A 24,850-nucleotide genomic window follows, 5' to 3' on the forward strand; every position below is an offset into this window, starting at 1 on the left:
GTTTTCTGTTTCTTCTTTGGGGTTCTATTGTTTTATGTAGATAGCTGAGATCACACTGCATGTATAATTGTGTATACTGCTTTTTGTTTTGACGTTGTATCATAACATTTCCCCAGGTCAATTCTTTATAAACATAGATTTTAAGGTTTAATTATGTAAAATATTCTTCCACCATCCCCTTGTCTCTGAAGATTCAGGTTGTTGCCAGTATTTTGTGATTATAAGTCGTGTTGCCTTGTATATTTTTGTGCGTAAAAATCTTTGCCTGATTTATGGATAGTTTTCCCAGGAAAAACTCCAAAGACAGTATTACTGGGTTAGAGAGTGGGAAGCTTTTGAGAGTCTCTAGTACAACTGCATTGCCAACTTGCTTTTTCAAGAAAGGTGTGCCAATTTACACTCTTGTCAGCAGTGGGATCTAAGTCATGCTTTTAAACTGTGGCTCCAGTTAATGTGTGTTTGGTTAAAATTGACAGCACATGGATGGATGGATGGATGGGTGGGGGGGTGGGTAGGTAGGTGGATGGATGGATGGACGGACAGACGGACGGATGGACGGACGGACGGATGGATGGATGGATGGGTGGGTGGGTGGGTGGGTGGATGGGGATGGATGGACAGACAGACAGATGGACGGACGGATAGACAGATGGCAAGCTACAAACATGAGAATACAGTATGGTGTCAGCTATTAAATGCATAGAAACAGGATTGGAACAAAGGCAGAAGGGTTCCATTACCTCCTGGAGGTGAGTTGTGCCCGTGGTTTTTCCCCATGCTGCATGATGTATACTTTTTGTTGTTTGTTTTTATTTTGAATTTGTGTTTTTAACAGCTTTATTGAAATATCATTCAATACCATACAACCCATCAATTTAAAGTGTACAGCTCAATGGTTTTAAGTATCTTCACAGATAAGTACAACCATCCCCACAGTCAATTTTAGAATATTTTCGTCTCTCCGAAAAGAAACCCTGTATGCTTTAGCTATCACCTGTCTTTCCTCCCCCAGCCCTAGGCAACCGCTATCTACTTTTCTGTCCCTGTAGATTCCCCTGTTCTGGACATTTCATATGAATGGTATCATAAAATATGTGTTGATGTACACTTTTGCACTTTAGATATTTTCTGTAATGAACATGGTTTACATTTAAAAAAAACAAAAGTAAAAACTACAGTAAAAAAAAGAAAATATTCATTTAGGGGCAGGGAAGAAAATAAGAGAACATGAGTAGCCTCCATAAATAGTGAAAATGGGATTCATAACTTTTGCCCAAAGTCTTTGATAAAATATTCTTAATCAAAAACGCTGTTCAATGATGAATCCGTGAAACATCTCATAACATGGATGAATCTGGAAGGCATTATGCTGAGTGAAATCAGTTGCAAAAGGACAAATATGGTATGAGACCACTATTATTTGAGGTTAAGGGAAGGACAACACGTGATACAGGGGAAGTCAGCACAACTGGACCAAACCAAAAGCTAAGAAGTTTCCTGAATACAGCCAAACACTTTGAGGGACAGAGTAGCAGGGGTGAGGGTCTAGGGACCATGGCTTCAGGGGACATCCGAATCAATTGGCATAACAAAGTTTATTAAGAAAATGTTCTCTGTCCCACTTTGCTGAGTGGCATCTGGGGTCTTAAAAGCTAGCAAGCGGCCATCTAAGATGCATCATTTGGTCCCAATGCACCTGGAACAAAGGAGATGAAGAACACTGAAGACAACAGGAGAACATGAGCCCAAGAGACAGAAAGGACCACGTAAACCAGAGACTCCATCAGCCTGAGACCAGAAGAACTAGATGGTGCCCGGCTACCACCAATGACCGCTCTGACAGGGAACACAACAGAGAGTTCCTGAAGTGGAGCAGGAAAAAAGTAGGGTACAGAAATCAAATTCTAGTAAAAAGACCAGACTTAATGGTCTGACTGAGACTGTAGTGACCCCAGAAGACATGGCCCCCGGACTCTGTTAGCCCAAAACTAAAGCCATTCCCAAAGCCAACTCTTTAATCAAAGATTAAACTGGACTATAAGACATAAAAAAAAAAAAAATTGTTTTTATAAGACGTAAGACATAAAGTGATACTGGTGAGGAGTGTGCTTCTTAGCTCAAGTAGAGACATGAGACTATGTGGGCAACTCCTGTCTGGTGGTGAGATGAGAAGGCAGAGGGGGACAGGAGCTGGATAAATGGACATGGGAAATACAGGATGGAGAGGAGAAGTGTGCTGTCACACTGTAGGGAGAACAACTAGGGTCACATAATAATGTGTGTATAAATTTTTGTATGAGAAACTGACTCAAATCGTAAACTTTCACTTAAAGCACAATAAAAATAAAGACTGTTCAAGCACCGATGCTACATCTTCTGCAGGCTGCAGCTGGAGGATGGTGATTGGGTTCAAGAATTTTTCTTTTGTAACATGGAGGAAACAACTCTGGATAAGACCAATTTTTTAGTGTAAGGTCTAATCAGGAAAAAATGTTAGGAATTTTTAATGTTTTATTGAAGTAGACTGAGGGATTGCTCAAGCCCCGATCTTGTGCAGGTCCCAGCAGATGAAGCAGTCTGACTACACATTTGCTGCAAAGGTCAAGAGCGAGCAAGTAAGGCTGGTAAGGTCAATAACTTTGCCCTCAACAACAGAACACCAATGAATGACAGTCTCGTCACCTAACTGCTTTAGCAGGCAGAACAAGAGGACCAGGCCGTGTATAAACTCTTCAGCAAAACCTACAGCCAAGAACTAGCTAGTCAGGAAGATTGAAAATCAGATACCAAATTAAAATGGATCCACAGGTCTAAAGGTAAAACTACAGAACGTTTAGAAGAGAACGTGGGAGAAAATCTTCAGAATCTTAAGTAAAAAGTTCTAAGAAATGACACCAAAGGCATGGTCCATAAAATAAAAAAAAAGTCATAAATTTGGACTTGCTCAAAATTGAAGTAAAACGAATGAAAAGATAAATCACATACTGGGAGAAAATACTTGCAAAGCACATACCTGACAAGGAATTGTATCCAAAACATGAACTGTCAAAACTCAGAAATAAGAAAATAAACACCCAGATTTAAAACATGGCGAAAGACTTGAACAGACATTTTTTTAAAGAGAATATACAAATAGTAAATAAGCTTGTGAAAAGATTCTCAACGTCATTAGCCATCAAGGAAATGCAAATCAAAACCACAGTTACATACTAGTATATGCCTACTAGCATGCCTATAATCAAAAAGATAGACAATAACAAGTATTGTCAAGAAAGTATAGAAATTGGAAACTTTATAGGTGGCTGGTGGAGATGTAAAATGGTGCAGCAGGTTTGGAAAACAATCTGGAAGTTTCTCAAAAAGTTAAACAGAGTTACCATATGACCTAGCACTCCTGGGTATGTATCTTGTTGTTGTTGTTAGGTGCCCTTGAGTTGATTCTGACTCATAGCCACCCTATGTACAACAGAAGGAAACACTGCCCAATCCTGCGCCATCTTCATGATCCTTGTTATGCTTAAGTAAGCCCATTGTTGCAGCCACTGTGTCAATCCATCTCCTTGAAGGTCTTGCCCTTTTTCACTGATCCTCAACTGCCAAACATGATGTCCTTCTCCAGGGACTGATCCCTCTTGATAACATGTCCAAAGTATGTGGAGGTAGTCTCGCCATCCTTACTTCTAAAGAGCATTCTGGTTGTACTTCTTCCCAAGACAGATATGTTCTTTCTGCAGTCCATGGTACATTCAATATTCTTCTCCAACACCACAATTCAAAAGTGTCAATTCTTTTTCAGTCTTCCTTTTTCAGTGTCCAGCTTTCGCATACACATGAGGCAATTGAAAACATCATGGCTTGGGGCAGCTGCACCTTAATTCTCAAGGTGACATCTTTGCTTTTCAACACTTCAAAGAGGCCTTTTGCAGATTTGCCCAATGCAACACATCTTCTGATTTCTTGACTGCTGCCTCCATGGCTGTTGATTGTGGATCCAAGTAAAATGACATCCTTGACAACTTCAGTCTTTTCTCCGTTTATCATGATGTTGCTCATTGGTCCAGTTGTGAGGATTTTTGTTTCCTTTATGTTGAGGCGTAACCTATACTGAAGGCTATGGTCTTTGATCTTCATCAGTAAGTGCTTCAAGTCCTCTTCACTTTCAGCAGGCAAGGTTGTGTCATCTGCATAATGCAGGTTGTTAATGAGTCTTCCTCCAATCCTGATGCACAGTTCTTCTTCATACAGTCCAGCTTCTCGGATTATTTGCTCAGCGAACAGATTGAATAGGTATGGTGAAAGGATACAACCCTAACGCACACCTTTCCTGACTTTAAACCACGCAGCATCCCCCTTGTTCTGCTCAAACTACTGCCTCTTGATCGATGTACAGGTTCCTCATGAGCACAATTAAGTGTTGTGGAATTCCCATTCTTTGCAGTGTTCATAATTTGTTATGATCCACACCATTGAATGCTTTTGAGTAGTCAAATAAAACCTAGCTAAATGTCTCATATTCTCTGCTTTCAGTCAAGATCTGTCTGACAGGAGCAATGATATCCCACATTCCACAACCATTTCTGAATCCGGCTTGAATTTCTGGCTGCTCCCTGCTTTTTGAATGATCTTTAGCAAAATTTTACTTGCATGTGATATTAATGATATTGTTTGATAAATTCCATATTCGGTTGGATCATCTTTCTTGGAAATAGTCATAAATATGGATCTCTTCCAGTCAGTTGGCCAGGCAGCTGTTGTCCAAATTTCTTGGCATACACAAGTGAACATTTCCAGTGCTGCATCAAATTGTCGAAAAATCTCAATTGGTATTCCATCAATTCTGGGAGCCTTGTTTTCCATCTGTGCCTTCAGTGCAGCTTGGACTTCTTCAGTGCCATCAGTTCCTGACCGTGTATACTACCTCCTGAAATGGTTGAACATGGACTAATTCTTTTTGGTGTAATGACTGTGTATTCACTCCTATCTTCTTTTGATGTTTCCAGTGCCGTTTAATATTTTCCCCGTAGAATCCTTCAGTATTGCAACTCGAGGCTTGAATTTTTTCTTTAGTTCTTTAAGCTTGAGAAATACAGAGTGTGTTCTTCCCGTTTGGTTTTCTACCTCAAGGTCTTTGCACATGTCATTATAATATTTTACTTTATTTTCTAGAGGGGCCCTTTGAAATCTTCTGTTCAGCTCTTTCACTTAATCGTTTCTTCCTTTCGCTTTGGCTACTCTGCATTCAAAGAGCAAGGTTCAGAGTTTCTTCTGAAATCCATTTAGGTCTTTTCTTTCTTTCCCTGTCTTTATAATGACCTCTTGCTTTCTTCATGTATGATGTCATTCCACAGCTCATCTGGTCTTCAGTCATTAGTGTTCAATGCATCAAATCTATTCTTTAGTTGGTCTCTAAATTCAGATGGGATATACTCAAGGTTGTATTTTGGCTGTTTGGGACTTGCTCTGATTTTCTTCAGTTTCAACTTGAACTTGCATATGAGCAACTGATGGTCTGTTCCACAGACGGACTCTGGCCTTGTTCTGACTGATGATGTTGAGCTTTTCCATCATCTCTTTCTACAGATGTAGTCCATCTGATTCCTGTGTATTCCATCTGGTGAAGTCTGCATGTATAGTCGTTCTTCATGTTGGTGAAAAAAGGTATTTGCAATGAAGAAGTTGTTAGTCTTGCAAAATTCTATCATGCAATCTCTGGTGTCATTTCTATCGCCAAGGCCATATTTTCCAACTCCCGAACCTTCTTTGTTTCCAACATTTGCATTCCAATCACCAGTAATTATCACTGCATCCTGATTGTATGTTTGATCAATTTCAGAAATTCTCAGTTTCTTCATCTTTGGCCTTAGTGGGTGGTGCGAAAATTTGAAGAATAGTGCTATTGACTGGTCATCCTTGTAGGCATGTGGATATTATCCTATCACTGACAGCGTTCTGATTCAGGATAGATCTTGATATGTTCTTTTTGACAATGAATACAACGGCATTCCTCTTCAAGTTGTCATTTCTGTCATAGTACACCATATGACTGTCTGGTTCAAAATGGCCAATACTAGCCCATTTCAGCCCACTAATACCTAGGATACTGATATTTATGCGTTCCATTTCATCTTTGAAGAATTCCAATTTTCCTAGATTCATACTTTATACATTCCACATTTCTATTATTAATGGATGTTTGCAGCTGTTTCTTCTCATTTGAGTCATGCCACATCAGCAAATGAAGATTCTGAAAGCTTGACTTCATCCACGTCATTAAGGTCGACTCTACATTGAGGACGCAACTCTTCCCCAGGTGTATTTTGAGTTCCCTCCAATCTGAGGGGCTCATCTTCTGTCACTATATCAGACAGTGTTCCGCTGCTATTCATAAGGTTTCCACTGGGTAATTCTTTTCGAAAGTAGACCGCCAGCTCCTTCTTCTTAGTCTGTCTTAGTCTGAAAGCTGACACCTCTCTGCCATGGGTGACCCTGCTGGTACCTGAATACCGCTGGCATAGCTGCCAGCATCACAGCAACACTCAAGTTCGCACAGTACGACAAAATGCCAGATACTTGGCGGGGGGGCAGTGTTTACCCTAGGGAAATGAAAACTTAGGTTTGTAGCAGCTTTGTTTGTGATAGCTCCAGACTGGATACTCTTCAGTCAGTGAATGCATAGGCAAACAGGTAAATCCATACCATTGAATAAAATTTGAATACCACTCTGCAATATAAGGGAAGGACCTGTCCATATATACACAATGGCCATATAGACACAGCGTGCACATACACACAAAGGGAATGAAGCTCAAAGGCATGCTGATTGAGAGAAACTGGTCTGAAAAAGTTGCATGCTGTTTGATTCCATTTATATGACATTCTAGAAAGGATAAATGTATAATGAGAGTGGTTGCCAGGGGTTATGGGTGGGGAGAATGTGTAACAGTAAAGGCGGCTAGCATTGGGGGTGTTTATGAGGTGATCCAAGTGTTCCGTATCCATCCTGTGGCAGTGGTTACATGAATCTGTATATGTGTTAAAAGTCATAGAACTGTACACAAAAGAAAAAATGTCAATTTCCCTGTACGATAATGAATAAAGGAAAAATGAATAACTGAGAAAGTAGTCCAAGGGGCTGGGGGCCATGCAAGAGCCTGGCCAGCTGATGCCTCCACTGTTACCTGCGGGCTGTATGAGGTGGAGTAAGGTCTCTCTGGTCTCACAGCAACTTACAGAGCCTGTGCTGCCGTGGAAGCATGGACAGGGGAGTGTAGGCACCCGGCGTCTATCTACAAATTTAGCCAGGGGGTCTGTAGAAAGCTCGGCAGCTGACGTTTCCGGGGAGTGAGTTCCCAAATACATTGCCAAGTAGCTGGAGCAGGATGCAGAGTGCTGCCTGTGAAGAGAGAAGGCGAGAGAGTATCTCTGTCCACAGGGTGACAGCTCTGCCCTGGGCCCTCAGGGAGCCAGGATGCTAACAGGACTGGATGACTGACAAGCAGTGGGGGCAGAGGAAGGCTTGTCTACCTCCACAGTGACCCATGGAAAACATTCCGAGCGCAGGTTCTGTGCTAAAAACACTATGCTGTCCCCGCAGCTGTCCCGGGAGGTAGGACTGTCCTTATTCCGTCTTGCACTGTGTAGTCTTGCACTGTCTTAACTAGAGAGACCCAGCAGGGCTTTGCCAACGCCTCCATCTGCTGTGGTGGAAGCTGCAGAGATGCCTCTCCTCCTCCCCTCAGGTTGTGTGTGTCCCCCTGTGGATTCTCATGTCCTTTTTGTGCCTGGTTGTCCTCTACTACATCGTGTGGTCCGTCTTGTTCCTGCGTTCCATGGATGTGATAGCGGAGCAGCGGAGGACACACATAACAATGGCCCTGAGCTGGATGACCATCGTCGTGCCACTTCTAACTTTTGAGGTGAGCTTTCTGAGGAAACAGTCTTCATATTCAGAGCCCCGCCCTTCCCTATAACAGCAGCTTGGACACTGGTGCAGCTGGCGAGCCCTTGAACTCACAGGGTGCCAACTCCCACAGAGATGCCTACAGAGACCGTCAGGAGACTTAGAACAGCCTGTCCTGTCTGGGGGTGGGAATCGGCTGTGAGAAGGGCCCCTTTTTAGCCAGGAGGCATCCATATTTATGGCTGCTGCTACTTTCTGAAAAGGAAAGTTGTATTTTGTATTTTACTTCTGTGGCGAATGGTGCAACAGGTGCTGTTTGTTTCTGAGAACAAACACTAAGAGGTCTCTCCCGTGAGAAGCACAGGCCTTAGAAACTACCCTTGCTTAGTCCTGAAGAGGCACGTGACACTGGGCGGCCCCTCCCCGACACTGGGAGGGTGGCCATTCTTTCCTCTAGTGCTCACTTCCCTCCCTGAGACCTGCTGGGGGTGTCTAGTGAGGCTCTGGCTGCAGACTTCCTCTGACTACTTGCAGATGTTGCCTCAGCATGACCTTGGCTGTTTCTTTCTTTAGATCCTGCTGGTTCACAAACTGGACGGCCACAATGCATTCTCTTGCATACCGATATTTGTCCCGCTGTGGCTTTCACTGATCACTCTCATGGCAACGACCTTTGGACAGAAGGGAGGAAACCACTGTATGTACACACCATTTGGAAGCCCTTGTGCGGGGTGTGTGTGTGTGTGTGTGTGTGTGTGTGTGTACGTCTGTGTGCGCCCACGCTCTAGAAAAGGAGGAACCTGAGGGCTCCAAATAATGTGCATGCCTGGGAAAGCTGGGCCCGAGGCAGTCTCAGGTCTTCACCGAAAAGGCACGCCATCAGCTTACTCTCCACTAGCTGGCACCACTCTTCTCTAGCAGTGTCGGGCTGCGAGTTGAGGGATACCAGAACCAGCCCAGCAGCCCCTCCTAAACCTAGTCTTGTCAGTGGTACTTAATTGGCATGTTCTTCCTCTCCATCCCTGCGGTGTGGTCCCCTGTTTGCTAGGCTCAGAGGCTCCTTTGCGCACACCCCCAGAGGCTGCCCTTCTGCAAGCCTGAGCGGTGGAGGTGGGGAGGGCCCTAGACTGCAGCCCTGGCTGTCCTTGTTGGCTGTGCGCCAGGAGAGCCAGCACTGAGCTGACGTTCCTGTGCTGGGCACGGGAAAGACTGGCCTCCTAGAAGTCACTGGAGGAGCCCCTGGAGTCCAGGCCTCCCACTGGCCTGGACCAGCACGTGCCTGACGACTTCCCTCATCCCGGGGGTGACAGAATTCCTCTACTTGGATGGCACTCTATGCCCCACATGAGGGTTGGACCAGGGACGATTAAGAGGATGACAGCATCGTCTAGGTTCTCACAGGTATCTGAGCCTCGCTAGAGCCCTGGTTAAGAGCTTGGGTGCTGAACCAAAAGCTTGGCAGTTCGAATCTATCAGTTGCTTCTTGAAAACGCCATGGGGCAGTTCTACTCTGTCCCGTAGGGTCACTATGAGTCAGAATAGACTCAACGGCAACGGCTTTGGTTTGGTTTTTTGGTTTAGAGCTGAGGTTCTCAGTTGTGTGTACCCTCAGGGTCACCTGGAGGGCCTGGTCAAGTTCCAGGTTTTCAGACCGGGTTCAGTCTTTGTTTCTGGGGCGACAGAATAAAGCATTACCGCACAGCAGTGCAATTTCACGTTCGGGAAAGAAAATGTATGTGAAACTCACTTGAACCAAGTTTTTGAAAAAGTGTTTTCTTATTTTTCAGGGTGGTTTGGTATTCGCAAAGATTTCTGTCAGTTTCTGCTTGAAATTTTCCCATTTTTAAGAGAATATGGAAACATCTCATATGACCTTCATCACGAAGATAATGAAGAAACGGAAGAAAGCCCTGTTCCGGAACCTCCTAAAATTGCTCCTATGTTTCGAAAGAAGGCCAGGGTAGTCATTACACAGAGCCCTGGAAAGTATGTGCTCCCTCCTCCCAAGCTAAATATCGAAATGCCAGACTAAAGGCACTTCTTTCCGGGAGGGAACATGGGTGGATCGGACACACACTCCTCGCCCTCCCTCTGCCTCTGTCTGCACCCTCCACCCAGGGCTGGAACTGGAGCCGGGCCCCCAAGGACTGTCATCTCCTGCCTTGTTTGCATTCAAAGCCTCTCTGTGACTCCCCACCACGTGTCACAGAGGAGGAGGGGCCTGGACGACGGGTGTGGGGGGTGTCAGGGTAAGCGTGCTTGACGGAGAGTGTGCCCACGAAAACAGGAGAAACTGACTTCCACATGGGCCTGAGGAGCTGGCTTATCGCCCTCAGGGGTGGCTGATGAGGCCCAGGAAGGGGGTCTTTGTGTCTGTTGGGTAAAATGCTAAACAGGATCACAGCATTTTGAAAGCACGTCTGCCAGGATGTGTGGCCCAGACTTCTCCTGCATAGTCAGTAGGAGCTCTCCACGTGTCGCTGTCGCCCACTGGTTGTATGCCTTGCAGGCCTCACTCCCAGCACCCTACCCGGGAAGGCCTTGCTCTTGGGGCAGGACCACGGCAGGTTTTCCTTAAAGCCTCCCTGGCAAGCCCTTTCTCATGGAGTAACTCCATGGCTGTATAGTATTTATACAAATATTTTAGCATTGTGACATACGGTGTGCAATCCTACTCTGTACAGTCTACTCTGTTAAAGTATTTTTTTACAAGCTTGTACTCGAGATGGACGTGCTCTGCGCTGGAGTATAAGCTGGCGGCATACTGCCTGCCCCAGCAGGGGCTGCCTTGTGGGACACAGCCATTCACCCACTTGAGGTTCTCCTCGGATGGAGCAGCTGCTACTACCAGGACAGCCACCACAAGTGGGAAACAGTCCGCGCTGTTGCAACCTCCAAGGACTGTTGGCTTGCCAAAAATCACAAAGCACTGTTTGAAACTGGAACCCTACAGAAGGTGGTCAGAGACGAAACCTGAACAACGGTATCATGGGTAGCTCCAAGTCTGCAGATTTTGGTCTGCGGTGACGAGAGAACTTTAGCCTGAGTCCCACACTTTTCATTCTGAGAGTGGTTTCTGTAAGCACCGCTGGCATAGCCGTGGATCAGAGGAGGGGAGAAACCAGTTCTTACAGGTAGGAGACCCTTCAGCCTGAAAAGAAAGCGTTTTCTACAGCAAGGAAAGAGGAGGGTTGATGTTCTCACCCAGGAGAGGCGAGGAGGAGTTTCAAAGGAGGCCACTGCCTGGTCGTCTGTTTGAGCTACAACTGAACCCTGTAAACAGCTCCTCCCCTGACACTGAACTCCGCCAAAGCTGCCCTCGTTTGGGGGCACAGGGTGAATGGGTGGTGTCGCTGTGCCTGCGTGGTGTGTAAGAAGTTCAGCTAAACTCACTATTCCAGCTCCCTCAGCTGTTCAATAAAGCAGTTCCTCACTTTTGACGTGCACCGTGTGGAGCTTGTTGTACAGGTGGTCCAGGAAAGTCAGTGTGGGCTCAGCCAGTCTCAGAGAAGCATCTGCAGTTGCATAGGCAGTCGGGTGGGGGTGTGTTGGGGACAACCCTTTAGACCTAGTTGGCTTCCAGGTACAGCCTAAGGGGACGGGAGGAAAATAGGGACGGCATCAAGAATCCACAGCTGCCTAGGTGACACCGTGTCACCTTTGCTGCAGCTCATGAGACTCAGCAGAGAATTGGGGGGGGCATTCCAAGATGCCCCCCACGGGGATCGGGTTTCAGAGATTCTTCTGCATGGCCAGGGCTCACCAACAGCCAAGGATTGCTCATGTTTAAGCAAACTCTCTCCCTGATTGCTGTGGGGCCCACCATGGTCCCTCTGCCTTTTCATGGGATGGGAGCTCAGGTGGAGTGTCAGCTGGTGGTTTGTAGCAACCGACAAGGAGATCTAGCTCGTGCTGTTGACTAAATGATGTCCCGTCGTTAGCCAAGGGCCTTCCTTAGGCTCAGTAGATTTCAGACTTGCTGTCAAGCACAACATCTTTGAAAGCAACGCCAGCAGTTCTGCCTTCCTGCCAGGTACCTTGTTCCCTGGGTGGGTCTCACTGAATCCTCACATCCCTGTAAGGCAGCTGCTGACACTGTCACCACCGTGAGGAGACTGAGGCTCAGAGAGGTTAAGTAACACGCCTGCGGTAACAGAGCTTGGACGTGGCTGGGCTGGGATGCCAACCTCAGCCTTCCAAGTGAGATCCCTGGCTCTCACCCACGGTGCAGGAGAGCCTCAGGCCTGGGTCCCTATTTCCGCCTCACCTCAGTGGTCAGCAGTCTCTGTGCCTGGATTGAGATGGGGTGTCATGGAGTGGTGCCCCCTATGTGATGTGGGTGTGTGGTGAACCAAGATGAAAAATGAGCTGGTGCAGTGCTTAGCTTTCAGCAAACAGCTGACATTACCCAGTGATGAGATCATCAGCTTTTATTAGTAACGCAGAGATTAGGATGAAGAGGAACTGGGCAAGATTCATCATGGGGTCAGTCTTGCTCAGACCCTCATCCCAGCGTGAATTGACCAAGGAAACATCTTCTACGAATGCCCCACAATGCGCTGTAGGCAGGAGACAGAGGGATTCATGTCATAGATTGAAACCTTAAACTGGAGGGGTATATGTGCTGGAGTGCATGGGGAAAGGGTAACGGGGTAAGAGGAAGGGGCCTTTGATTAGGCACACCTGGCTGCCCGTCCTGATACCGGGAAGGCGTCTTTGTTCAGATGCAAACAGCATAGCCATCCTGTGACCAAGGTGCGTAACCGGAAAGACCATTCCTTCCCCTCTAGCTACAAGATCAATTTTGTAAGCCTGCATTTTCTGTTTAATGATGCAACCTGTTAAAAGTCGCCAGTAGAAACTGTCCCCCCTCCTCCACCAGGGTGCATACTTAGTACAATTAAGTAGTCAAGGAGACTTTGGGAAACAAAACTCAATCTGGGAAAGCAGCTGCTTTCCCTCAGGGAGAACGAGATACAGATGCTGCTCTGGGTGGACAGACATCCCATGCTGGACCTCCCAGTCCCAACCTCAAAAGAACAGTTGCAGGGGTCAAACACGAGGGCAGATCCAAGACACATTTCTCTCTGACGTGGTCAAGGGAAAGAAGGCATGTGTTAAGGACAGGGGACAAATGCCCTGTCATGGAGAGATCACGGAGACGCCCGGCATGTAATAGGGTATGGATGGGGGGCCGTGTCCATGCGGAGGAGAGGCAGGAGGAAGGACGCCTACGGTCCTGTGGGTGCTCAGCAATGGGGGAAGAGAGGGCCAGCCCAGTCACCTGCGTACCCATCTGCAGTGTGCCTTCCTATGACATATCCTGCGGGCATGGTACGGCATCTGTGTGGAGGACTTTGCTGCCCCTGCCTGTGACTGTGCTACAACGGTGGTTGGCTCCAGCCTTGACCATGGACACTTGTCCAAGATTCTGCTCAGTGTTTGCAAACGTTAATCCCGTGCAGCGCTTCAAAGCCAGTGAGTTCCATGAAGGAGCTCTGAACCTGCTGAGTCGGTGACTTCCATCTGGTTCTACCTGACCCAGGGGCTCTCGGAGGAAGACATGTCCTGGTTTGAAGGAAGGTTGGGCCTGATCCCGGAAACACAAATGTTTGAATCAGCCGTGACATTTTGAAATGAACATGTGTGGCCCAGAATGTGAGACATGCTGACAGGTAACCCACCTGTGTGGCTTTCTATTGAGGTCACTTGCTAAGTGTCCTGTGACGTCCCTGTCAAGCAGCCTGGGCACCTTTGTGACACCTGGGGCTGCATTGTGAGCCCAGCGCTGGGGGCTAAGCCTCACCCTTGTTGCTAGGAAGGAAGCAGAGCCTTCACTTTGCATGGATAGTTGCGAGAAGAGCAGTCCCCCAGGCCAGGACCCAGGCTCGAGCATGGCCCTTTCTCCCCCAAGGGCCGGGGCACCCCGAAATGTCAGTGAGGGACCGGTTCCTGCAGCAGTTCCGGCAGGGGCCTGGGACGACCCGCTGCCACCTGGCTGCCCCAACAGGAGATTCCTGCTTGAAGAGACCGCTTTCCAAACGCCGACCGAGAGGCCTTCTTTGAGAAGAGCAGGCCCAGGCACGAACACCCTGTCACCGAGGGGCGGGAGCCTGTGTTCTCTCCCCTTCCCCAAGAAACTGGAACATCGTGAGCAGCAATCAGTTTGTGTCCATTTGGTGGGAGTGTAACGGCGCGTGCGTCGGGATCAACGAAAAACTATTTCAAAAAGAGATTTTGGACCAAGACGGTGCTGACAAAGTGTTTGCAACGCACTATATGAAGAGCTTCATCCGCCAGCTCAACCTCTACGGCTTCAGCAAAATGCACCAGATTGCTTGGCAACCTGTCTGCCTCGCTAGATGTTTCAAAGAAGAAAGATCAGTGTGTGTCGTGAGCAAGGTAACGACCGAGGGCCTCCCTCCCAGGGCTAAGGCGGTGGGCTCGGGGACAGGGTCATTGAACTCCCAGGACGGCCTCTGGGGAGTGGGGGCACCTAGGGTGAGGTGCAGGACAGCTCCTAGGCCTGTGTCCCCTCTGGGTGGTGGTGACAATGACTGAGCGTTATTTTGGGGAGAGGGTTTCAAAGATGATAGCTGTGACATCTCAGGATCTGTGTTCCCTCCTGCGACTGACACGCCCTATGACACCACAGCTCTTGAACTTGTCCCCTAGCTAGCCGTGCTGTTCCCTTCCTCTGCAAACAGCAGGGCCCCGCAAGCTGGACTCGAGGTGCTGCCCTAAGCCATTTAACGAGAGTGCTGAAGGCAGAGTACCGGGCCTGTGGAGCCCGGCCAGTGGCCCCAGGTGGTGAAGAGCCCGTGGCTCCCAGCAAGGGATTGGGTCTATTGCCAGGTCCATGTCGTCGTGAAGGCTGCGAGTCTTTATCAGTCTCAGTGCCATTTCAGAGTCCCCTTGCGGTCGGTTGTGTACTTGGACCTTGGTGGGTTGTTTACTTGGATTTTTGCTCTTTGAGTCCTGTTCCAGGGGTGAAATGCCGGTCGGAGGTTGGGGAATGTTGAGGGTTAACAGTCGTGTTTCCAGCTACCACCTGGGACTGTGACCTTTGTCAGAAGGCCGCCAGGACAGCTAGTGACACTGCTTGGGTGGAGATTTGTTTTTAGTTGCTGTCAGTTCTCCTGTGACGTCACTTTCATTTCTTTTTCTTTTTAAAATGTGGATCTTAGTTACACTTCTACTATTGCCCCTACTTTAAAAAACACTTCCTCTAAGCTCCTTGTGAAGATGAAGAGACGAGTGGGCGTAACAGGGTCATCCAAAGCCGTCCTGCACACGTACTCCCAGCAGAGGGAGAGCCAGCCCGAAGCCCCGAGATCTCCTTCAGCACCTACAGCCGTGGAGCGACAGGAAGCTCCCACCTGTCCCAGTGAGAACAAGCCAGCGGGCCCGGGGAACCCAGAACTGCCCGATGACACGTCCGGAAGCAGCAGTGCCCGCTGGGCCCCACCAGCAACTGCAGCAAGGGCCCTCGAGGCTGGTGGGAAGAAACCTGGGGGCTGTGGCCCACCTGTCAGCACGGTCTCCCCACTAGCCGGAGAAGAGCCAGACTCCCCGGGCTGCCCCTGGTACCGAGGCCACTGCCCTCGGAAAGCCTCCCCGGGTTGTCCACGTCAGGGTTTCTGCGCATATATGTTCCTTTGGGCCGATGGTGGGTCTGCCAGCCGAGCCTCCAGGATACCACAGCTCCCCTGCCATGTTCCTGCCTTGGGCGGGCCTGTTGCCCTTCTGCTGCCCCTGGGTCCCCATGCCCATCAGGGCTATGGGGCCTGCTGTCCGCATGCCTGTTTCCTCACCCCCAGCCATGCCATTCCACTGCTTCGCCAACTGCCCCTGCTTCTCAGCCTACAGGCTGCCTATCATCAGGCCCCCAGGGTGTCCTGTGCTCAGGGACCACCACAGATAAGGCAGTCATTTTCCCAGGAAGGGTGCAGGCCAATAAAAGCACCAGAAAATGAGTGACCGTCTATGTGAGTGATGATCCTTGTCTCTGTCACTTGTCTGTCTTTGCACTTGAGTCGCCCTCTGAGGTATGGTTTGCTTGCATGGTAGAAGCAAACGTAAGCACGGTCTTCCCCAGCATAACGCAGGCCCCTAGGTGATGCTCAGACAGGTTACGGGTGTGAGGAAGGCCTTGGGACAGCCTGCATCCACTCATTAAAGAGCTGTCTGAAATCTGCGACAGGTTCCAAACCCTGACGTTGGTGCGTAACCACCACACTGCCTTCTTGGCCACCCAGGCACAATTCCCTGTCCTGTCTGTGCCTTGTATAACACTCTCTTCAACTGACAGATGAAGAAAGACCAACTCTCACTTTAGGGGAGGGCTGACACGTGCCCTTCCTGTCCCCCAACATACCGTTGTGCAGGTGACAGTCACCGCGCATGAGTCCTACAGGTTTTCTGTTGAGAGGGGCTCATGTGTATGTGGATGCGGCGGTTGACCTTTGGCTTTGATTCCACGTGCTGGGTCTGGGAGTTTTTTCTTTTATTTTTAGAACTAAAAATTGATATGATAGTTGTGCTTAGAAAGAAACCTTCTGGAGACAAGCCTTTCTCTTTACAAGTTGGTTCTGCTTGCTTGGGGTATCTACATGAGAACACACGCTCTCATCGATGGGGCTCCGTAGAGTGCTCTGTCCGAAAGCGCATGAGAAGGACACTTTCCAGTTCTTCGTATAGATAATTAGGCATAGCACCCAAAGACTTCCGAGATCAGGCAGTGGGAGAACCCAAACCCCAACACCGCGAGGTGGCGATCTCCTGGATTTTGAATTTGGCCCAAGGTAGGAGAGTTCTGTGAGAGCTGAAGAGTGGGTGGGAAGTGGACACTTGGGAACGGCTGACAGAAGTGCTTGTAATCCCCATCTCGCACTGCCTTGCAGGTGGAGAGCCCCGTCTAGCTGCTGTTACAAACCAGTGCTTAGGTAGAAATGGGTGCCCATCGCCTTTCTACGCTTCCTGAATTTGTGAGCTCTTCCACTTTTCAGAAGGGCATTTTTCTCATCTTGTAATTCCAAATGCCTCTTGATCTTTACTTGAGTCATGTGGAGATGGATGCTCCTTAAATCCACTTCAACCCACGGGAAACTTGCTTACATGCAGATCTATGTAGAAAGGTGTGGGTTTGCACAACGTAATACCGGGTGGTTTGCCTTTGAAAAGGATTTGCTTGAAGGACATGGTCTCGTTTACAAAGCCTAGAGTGTATGACACCAGTAGCAGACCTTCTCCATACTTCATTCTTACCATTTACTCATTTCTCTGTTTTGAACTTAATAGTTAAAGGAAATATGCCGACCTTGAGTCCCTCTGAGCTAGGGCAGAGGGCTGCTTTCTAGAAACATCTGGGAATAAAGTGAGTGTGAACAGGTTTTAAGGGCTGTGTCCTGACAGCTAAACCAAGTCTTGAAAATACAGACCGGGATGATCCAGGGCACGGTATTTCACTGTTGCTTCCAGGACACGATAAGGTGACAGCGATTAGAAAAGTATAAAACATGACTGAACTAGAAGTAGCTCTAGACCTAGAGAGGGCTGCATGAAATGTACAGAAGGTATGTAAAGTGTGACATTTTATGCCAAAATCATACACCCAGGTGGTTCTGATGTCTGGGTGACAGGAAATACATAGACACACAGGTGTGTGTATGTCTATGTATATATTATGTATACACACACATAATGAGAGTAACAATAGCCAGGCCTTTCCAAAGCACAATACAGCATGGTTACTTTGGGCACCTGCTCTGTGTCTACTGCCGTGGTCCATACAGCTTCCTAAACACCTGACAGAACCTTCCAGAAGCTATTGAATTGGTTTGACCTCATCTGTACAAGTGTAGAGTCATTGCCTGTGTCTTGTGTTGAGGGAGAGCATGGACACCCTGGACTCACTTGCCACTGAGCACCGCCCAGACCTCCTTTAGCCCAAGGTCAGCTAGGTTCCAAGGTCAGTGTACCCCAAGATCACCTCTGAGGTCTCCTTTTCCCCTGTACCCTCTCCAGTGAAGGTGGCTACAGCCAAACAGTGACAAATGAGAAAGTGGAAAATAGGGTAGCACCCTCTCCCACGGTCTGACCAAACCCAAGAACCCCAGTTCTGTGGGAATGTGTCCACGACCTCCCTGTGTGTGCTGCCTCTTAGGGCTTAGTGACAATGGCATTCTGCCATCATGGCGCCCCATGGGATGACAGACGACTGCCATAGAGGCCAGTGGGGGCTCTGGGTCATTACCACAAAGCTGGATGTCCTCAGTCAAGCGGTCATATAACGGTGGGTGAAGCAGCAAGCAGTTAGGGACTGTGGTAGAGCAGCACAGAGGGCAGAAGTCCTGTTTCTGGCAAAGCCTCAGAAATCACCCCGTAAGTCCTGAGAACAGTGGTTCTCACTCGAGGGTGGCTTCCCCCACACCCCTGCCGCAGGACATTTGCTAATGTTTAGGGACTTTGTGGGGATGTGCTACCGGCTTCTAGTGGATAGAGGGCAGGGGTTCTGCTAAATATCCTCCTATGCCCAGGACAGCCTCCATTGAGGAGAATTACCAGGTCCGATTGTGCAGTGCCCGCTGGGGACACCTGGCCCTGGTATACAACCTGCATTTCCCACCACTCCCCTTTCCTCATCCTTCCACATCGGGACCATCCCTGGGGGACTGGGCTTTCAAGGCAGGGCCCAGAGAAAACAATTCCCCTTCCACTGTACAAAACAATGCAAAGAGTCAGGTACAAGTGAGGATGAGAGCGGGTGAGCATGGTGATGGCGCGGTCAGAATGAAGAAAAGTGCAGAGAAAGACAATGATGAAATCACTGTCCCGGATGGGAACTTGTTTCAGAGGCGGCTTTGGGCTGTTTCAGATTCGTGATTTCAGAGTCTGACAGTTCAACAGACCCCTCAGAACCCTTAGAAAATGGCTAAACTGCCAGTGGTAAAGGACCATTCCAGTGGAGCCTTGTATATAGTGGCCGCTCAGACCAAAAAAACCCAAACCCAGTGCCGTGGAGTGGATTCTGACTCATAGCGACACTATAGGACAGAGTAGAACTGCCCCATAGAGTTTCCAAGGAGCGCCTGGCGGATTCAAACTGCTGACCTTCGGTTAAGAGCCGTAGCACTTAACCACTAAGACACCAGGGTTTCCAGAAGTGCTCCTGAAATGAGTACTGGAGTGGGATAACCATCAGGGCCCTCGAGCTGGCAAGGAGGGGGAATCGTCCTGGGAGCATTTAATCAAGGAGTCAGGAGCCAAGATGAGGAACCTCAAGGTGAGAACTGACAGGTCCATCTACCCCAGGACAGAAAGGCCCCACAGAATCCAGCTTCGGCCCTCTGTCAGCCCTGGGAGACCACGGCAGAGTGGCCGGATGTGGTGTTTCCTGACTTCTTTCTTGGGAGGCTGAGGGAGGGTTAAGTTGGTCTGAAGGGGGCAGCCTCAGGTCAGCAGACAGAGGAGTCCCTGGTTCTGCCAAGAGTCAAGGTCAGGACCCGAGGGAGGACAGAGGGGTCTATGGACCCTAAAACACAGGAGGCCCCCCCTCGATAAACCTGTTGCTGCTGTTGCTCTAGGAGGTTTTGAAGGAGCTGTGAGACTGAGGCACTTCCTGAATGCGGTCTGGAGAATCTGAGGAGGGTGAAGCCTTGGTCCTGTCTGGAGAGGAGTCAATCAGCAGAAGGGAGAGGACCCAGACCCTGTCAGCAGTAAACAGGAATACCTTCAGGACACTGAGGGTATCCCCCAGACAAAGGGGCCCCACCGTAAACTGCCCCTGCTTGCAGCCCTGGTAGACCCCAGGCAGGGGTGGCCGGATTTGGTGCGCCCTCCCTTGTGCCTCGGGAGGCCCTCAGGGAGGTGAGACTCCAGGTCTGAGGGGATTGGGCCCAGGCTCTGCGAGGAGTCAAAGTGAGGACCTGAAAGAAGACTGAGGGGAGCCCCAGCCCGAGAACCGAGTACCCCAGCTCGCCAGGCCCCTGCTGTCAGCTCTGGGAGATTCTGGGCAAGGCTGTCAGACAGAGGTGCCATCCCCCACTACTTCCTTCTCGGGGGTCTCAAGAAGATGTCAGGAGGAAAAATGAATACTTTCAGGGGCACTAAAGGTACCTCCAGAAACCCTGGTGGCGTAGTGGTTAAGTGCTACGGCTTTTAATCAAAAGGTCTGTGGTTCAAATCCACCAGGCGCTCTTTCGAAACTCTATGGGTCAGTTCTACTCTGTCCGATATGGTCGCTAGGAGTCGGAATCGACTGGAGGACAATGGGTTTTCGGTGTTTAAAGGTGCCTCCCACCCTACCCAATAGCGTGCCCTCCCCAACCGCCCTCCCCCTGCCGCCAGCCAGGGAGGGGGGCCAGATGTGATGTTTCCTCACTTCCGGCTTGGGAGTCTGAGAGCTGAGGCTGGTCTGAGGGGTTGTGGCCTCCGGTCCAGGCCGGGTCAAGCCTCCAGGTGAGGATGAGGGGACCTGGAATCTCAGAATATAGAGGCCCCCCCAGAGGAATGTGCACCTTCTCTCAGGCCTAGAAGACCCCAGAATATCTCAAGAACTGGGGCTTCCATCAATTTGGCCCCGGAATCTGAATGGGTGGGGTGTCGTCTGAGAAGGCGGCCTCAAGCACCTGAGGGGAGGGGTCCTGGCACTGCCTGGGGTCAGGGGGAGGATTGGGGAGACCCCAGGTCTCAATGGGGAGGCCCCAGAGAACCTGCTCCTGCTCTCAGCTCTGGGAAACCCCAGCTATCCCTCAATTCCACGTGGGATCTGAGGGAGGCGGAATGTTGTCTGTCAGGGTGGTCTCAGATCATCAGAGGGGAGGAGTCCCGGACCTGCCAGGAGTCAGGGGGAGGATTGGGAGACTGTAGGTCTCAATTGAGAGGCCCCAGAGAATCCGCCCCAGCTGTCAGCTGTGGGAAACCCAAGCTATCTCTCAATTCGGCCCTGGGATCTGAGGAAGGCGCAGTGGGGTGTGGAGGGCGGTCTCAGATAATCAGAGGGGAGGGGTCCAAAACCTGCCAGGAGTCAAGGGGAGGATTGAGAGGATCTGGATCTCAGAACAGAGAGGCCCCTAGAGAACACACCCCTGCTGTCATCCCTGGGAAACCGCAGAACCAAAAAATAAAAAACCAAACCCGTCACCATCCAGTCAATTCCAACTCATAGCAACCCTACAAGACAGAGTAGAACTGCCCCATAGAGTTTCCAAGGAGCACCTGATGAATTTGAACTTCCAACCTTTTGGTTAGCGGCCTTAGCACATAACCACTAAGCCAACAGGGTGGGAAATCCTATCTACCTCTAATTTGGCCTCTGGAGTTGAGGCCAGGCATGGTGCAAGGAGCGGCCTCAGATTATCAGAAAGGAGGGGGGTTCCTGGATCTACCGGCAGTTAACGGGAGCACTAAGGGGACCCTTTGAATCAGAACAGAGATGCCCCCAGGGAATCTGCCCCTTCTGCAGCTCTGGGAGACCCCAGCTATCTCTTATAAGGCTCCTGGATATGAGGGAGTGGGGCGGGTTCTTTGGGACCATCTCAGACCATTGGAGGGGAGGGGTGCAGGGCCTGCCAGGAGTCAAGGGGAGGACCTGAGGGATAATTGAGGGGAACCTGCACTCTAGACAGAGGGGGGCCCCACCGAAACCTGTCATGCTCCTGCTGTTAGCCCTGGGAGACCCCCAGCATGGGCCTGCAGAGATAGTACCCCATCACTTTTGTCTCCAGGGTCCCAGGGAGGCGAGGAAATTGGTCAGCAGAGGGAGCCACATCTGGTCAGAAATGGAAAGGGTCCTAGGCGCTGCCAGGAGTCAAGGTAAGGATCTTGGTGAGGACTGATGGTACTGCTACCTCATCAAAGGGGCGACCCTCCAGAGTCTGCCTGGCTGCTGTTCTCAGCCCTGGAAGGACTCTGACAGAGGGAGCTGGATGTGGCATGCTCTCACGTGTTGATACGTGTCTTAGCAGGAGAGGTGTGGAGGGGAAGACAGGTCGACCAGGCTGTGCCAAGGTTAAAGGTGACTATTCTTAGGGAAGACTGGGGGTACCTCCCACCCCAGAACAGTTTGGACCTAGGCCCTGAGGATACCTCCGGGAGATGCCAGACCTCCTAACTTCTGTTTGGGGATCTCAGGGAGGTGAGGGCCATGATTTGAGGGGGCGATGCCAGGTCACCAGTAGGAAGATCCATGTTCTGTCAGATATCAAGGTGAGGACCATGAATGAGCACTGAGGGGACCCTCCACCCGAGATGGGTGTGGACCTCACAGAGTCCACACTGCCCGTACTGTGAGCACTGAGCTTGCAGACTGAGGTGCCCCTCAGTTCCTCTCCCAGGAGCACAAGGAACCGGGAGGTGAGGGCCTTGGTCTGAGGCATGCGTCCTCAGGTCAGCAGAGCAGAGGAGGCCCAGGTGCTGCCAGGAGTCAAGGTGAATGTGTAGCAAGGCTGCACCCACCCGGGGAAGGGAGGAGACCCCACAGCCCCCGATCACACTCGCCTCACTGCCAGCCCTGGAAGCCCTGGCTGCACCCTGAGAGGCCTGTCACTTCCTCCTTCAGGGTCTTAGAGATCAGGCTGACAGGAAGACAGGAGACCTGTGAGACCCTAGAGAAGACCTGTAAGTCAGCCTTTGTCAGAGCCGCCAAAGTTGAGTTTCTCACCTGAGGCCTCTTATGCTGTTCCTCTATCTCCTGCAGGCTCCCATCACGCACCCTCCTACCTGCTGTCCCTGACAAGAGCCATCATGCCTCAGGATCAGAAGAGTGAGCACTGTGAGCCTGAGCAAGGCCTTCAGGCCCAGCGTGAGACCCACGGCCAGGAGGGAGCGCAGGTTCCTGGTGGTGAGGAGGAGGAGGCCATGAAGGCCTTGTCTGCCTCCGCTGCCACCTCATCCTCCTGCTCTCCCCTGACCCTAAGGTCCTTGATAACAGAGGAGGGGTCTGCTGCTGGGGCACGGAGTGCACCCCAGAGTCCTCAGGGAGCCTGCCCCTCCCTCACTGCCATCTCACCCGCACCATCAACCCTCTCAGCTGAGGGCCCAAGCAGCCAAATAGAAGAGGGAGCCAGCAGCCAAGTAGAGGAGGGGACCAGCAGCCAAGTAGAGGACAGGGACGGCAGAGAAGTAGAGGAGGGGGCCGGCAGCAAATTAGAGGAGGGGGCCGTCAGCAAATTAGAGGAGGGGGCCGTCAGCCAAGTAGAGGAGAGGGCCATTGCCCTGAGGGCCCTGCAGGACACTGAGCCCTGGCGAAGAAACCGGCTGGGCCAGAAGGTGATTCATTTAGTGAAGTTCCTGCTCCTCAAGAATCGAAGGAAGGAGCCCACCATGAAGGCAGAGATCCTGGCCCTGGTCATCAGAAACTACAATAGCCACTTTCCCGTGATCTTCAGGAGGGCCCTGGAGGTCATGCAGCTGATCTTTGGCATCGACATGAAGCCAGCGGGCCCCACTGGCCACTCGTATGTTCTGGTCCCCACACTGGGCCTCGCGTACGATGGGATGCCACCGGGTGGTGTCCCGAGCGCACCCAAGAGCAGCCTCCTGATCTTGGTCCTGGGCGTGATGTTCCTGGAGGGCAACTGCGCCCGTGAGGAAAAGATCTGGGAAACGCTGGGCATGATCGGTGTGTATGCTGAGCAGGAGCACTTCATCTACAGTGAGCCCCGGAGGCTCCTCACCCAAGACTGGGTGCAGGAGAAGTACCTTGTGTACCAGCGGGGGTCCAGCAGCCTTCCTGGCTGCTCGGAATTGCTGTGGGGCCTGAGGGCCCACGCAGAAACCAGCAAGATGAAAGTCCTGGGGTTTCTGGCCAAGGCCAGCGGCACTGACCCCAGTTCCTTCCCATCCCACTATGCAGAGGCTCTGAGAGAAGAGGAAGAGAGAGGCCGAGCCCCAGTCGCAGCCAGGGCTCGCACAAGGGCCGTGGGCTGTATCCATTCCAGGGCCACGTCCAGCACCTTCTCTTGCCCCCTAGGACCTGAGGGCGACCCTCCCTCTGTGCTCGAAGAGCGGGGACAGCAGGCCGAGTAGCGGAGGGCCTGGGTGGGCCGGGGGACACGGCACATAGCACCTTTGTGAACCTGTTCATCTTTGTGTTCCCTTGGAGATTTTCCAATGGTGTTCCTTTTCAGAGAAGGTTTGATGAGCTTCAGCATCATTAAAGCTTATGAACGACATAGGTCATGTGTTTCTTGCTGTTTATGTATCAGGTTCAAGAGTAAGAGTTTTGCTATTTGGTGAAACAAATGGGAAACCTTCCACTTTGTGCTGTGGACTGGGGAATGAAATCCTGACACACAGCACATGGGTGAACCTTGAAAGCATTATGTTGCGTGAAATAAGGCAGACAGAAAAGTACAAATGTTGTAACGTCGCACTAGCGATCTTTCTAGAATAGGGAAATGCATAGAGACAAATGCAGATTCCTGGTTACTTGGGGCTGGAGCGGGGGGAAATGCAAAGTTACTGCTTAACAAGTATGCACCGCGTTTCTGTTGGCGGCGATGAGATACTTTAGGAAATAAGCGGTGATGGTTGTACAACACGGAGAATATAATCAATGCCGCCGAAGTTGACACTTAAAAAAGGTTCGGATGGCAAATTCTTATTTTCCATATTTTCCCTCAATAAAATAAACTAAAAGAGAAAAACATACCATATTAACTTTTGGATGCCCTTATCCGTTTTGGTCTGTTGTTGTGTAATATTAAGAGATACACCTGGATTTGCTTGGCTGATTCCTGAATGTAGGAGAAATTAAACTTTCATAAATGGAAGTCTCTGCTCACTGGCTCATTTTTCCCCCCAAACATGAATTGAGCATCTGCTGTTTGGGAGACGCGGTGTTGTGGCGGACGGGGAGAGTTCCTCATAGAATGGTAGTGTCCAGGAGCAGCAGTCATACAGGAGGAGGGTGCCATGTCCCCGAAGACCTGCAGGCCCAGTACAAGA

The 24,850-nt window shown here is 50.1% G+C and overlaps 3 protein-coding genes across 6 annotated transcripts in view; all 3 read left to right on the forward strand.

Moving 5' to 3' along the window:
- Positions 1 to 11,346, forward strand: part of LOC100664033 (transmembrane protein 185A) — a 58,709-nt gene extending 47,363 nt beyond the window's left edge. For 3 of the 4 annotated variants that reach the window (XM_010600763.3, XM_064277687.1, XM_064277688.1), the window contains 3 exons: positions 7,740 to 7,916; positions 8,474 to 8,597; positions 9,688 to 11,346. In XM_010600763.3, coding sequence (XP_010599065.2) covers positions 7,740 to 7,916; positions 8,474 to 8,597; positions 9,688 to 9,932 — 546 coding nt within the window. In that variant the 3' untranslated portion in view covers positions 9,933 to 11,346. Of the gene's footprint in view, positions 1 to 7,432; positions 7,595 to 7,739; positions 7,917 to 8,473; positions 8,598 to 9,687 lie in introns of those variants that run through there. The other variant, XM_064277689.1, reaches the window with a different exon arrangement.
- A 130-nt stretch (positions 11,347 to 11,476) lies between these two features.
- On the forward strand, positions 11,477 to 20,212 carry LOC104847037 (heat shock transcription factor, X-linked-like). The gene is given in 5 exon segments (XM_064278492.1): positions 11,477 to 14,039; positions 14,041 to 14,447; positions 14,608 to 14,672; positions 15,088 to 15,120; positions 15,122 to 20,212. Coding segments are annotated over 5 exon segments (1,560 nt in total). The 5' UTR covers positions 11,477 to 13,743; the 3' UTR covers positions 15,881 to 20,212.
- A 1,938-nt stretch (positions 20,213 to 22,150) lies between these two features.
- Positions 22,151 to 23,929, forward strand: LOC100666591 (melanoma-associated antigen 10-like). The gene is made up of 3 exons (XM_010600777.2): positions 22,151 to 22,188; positions 22,461 to 22,519; positions 22,599 to 23,929. The coding sequence occupies exons 1-3, from the start codon at positions 22,151 to 22,153 to the stop codon at positions 23,927 to 23,929; spliced, it is 1,428 nt and encodes a 475-aa protein (XP_010599079.1).
- The last annotated feature ends 921 nt before the right edge of the window (positions 23,930 to 24,850 follow it).

The sequence above is a fragment of the Loxodonta africana genome, chromosome X, assembly GCF_030014295.1.
Source record: "Loxodonta africana isolate mLoxAfr1 chromosome X, mLoxAfr1.hap2, whole genome shotgun sequence".
In the NCBI taxonomy this organism is placed as follows: Eukaryota; Metazoa; Chordata; class Mammalia; order Proboscidea; family Elephantidae; genus Loxodonta; species Loxodonta africana.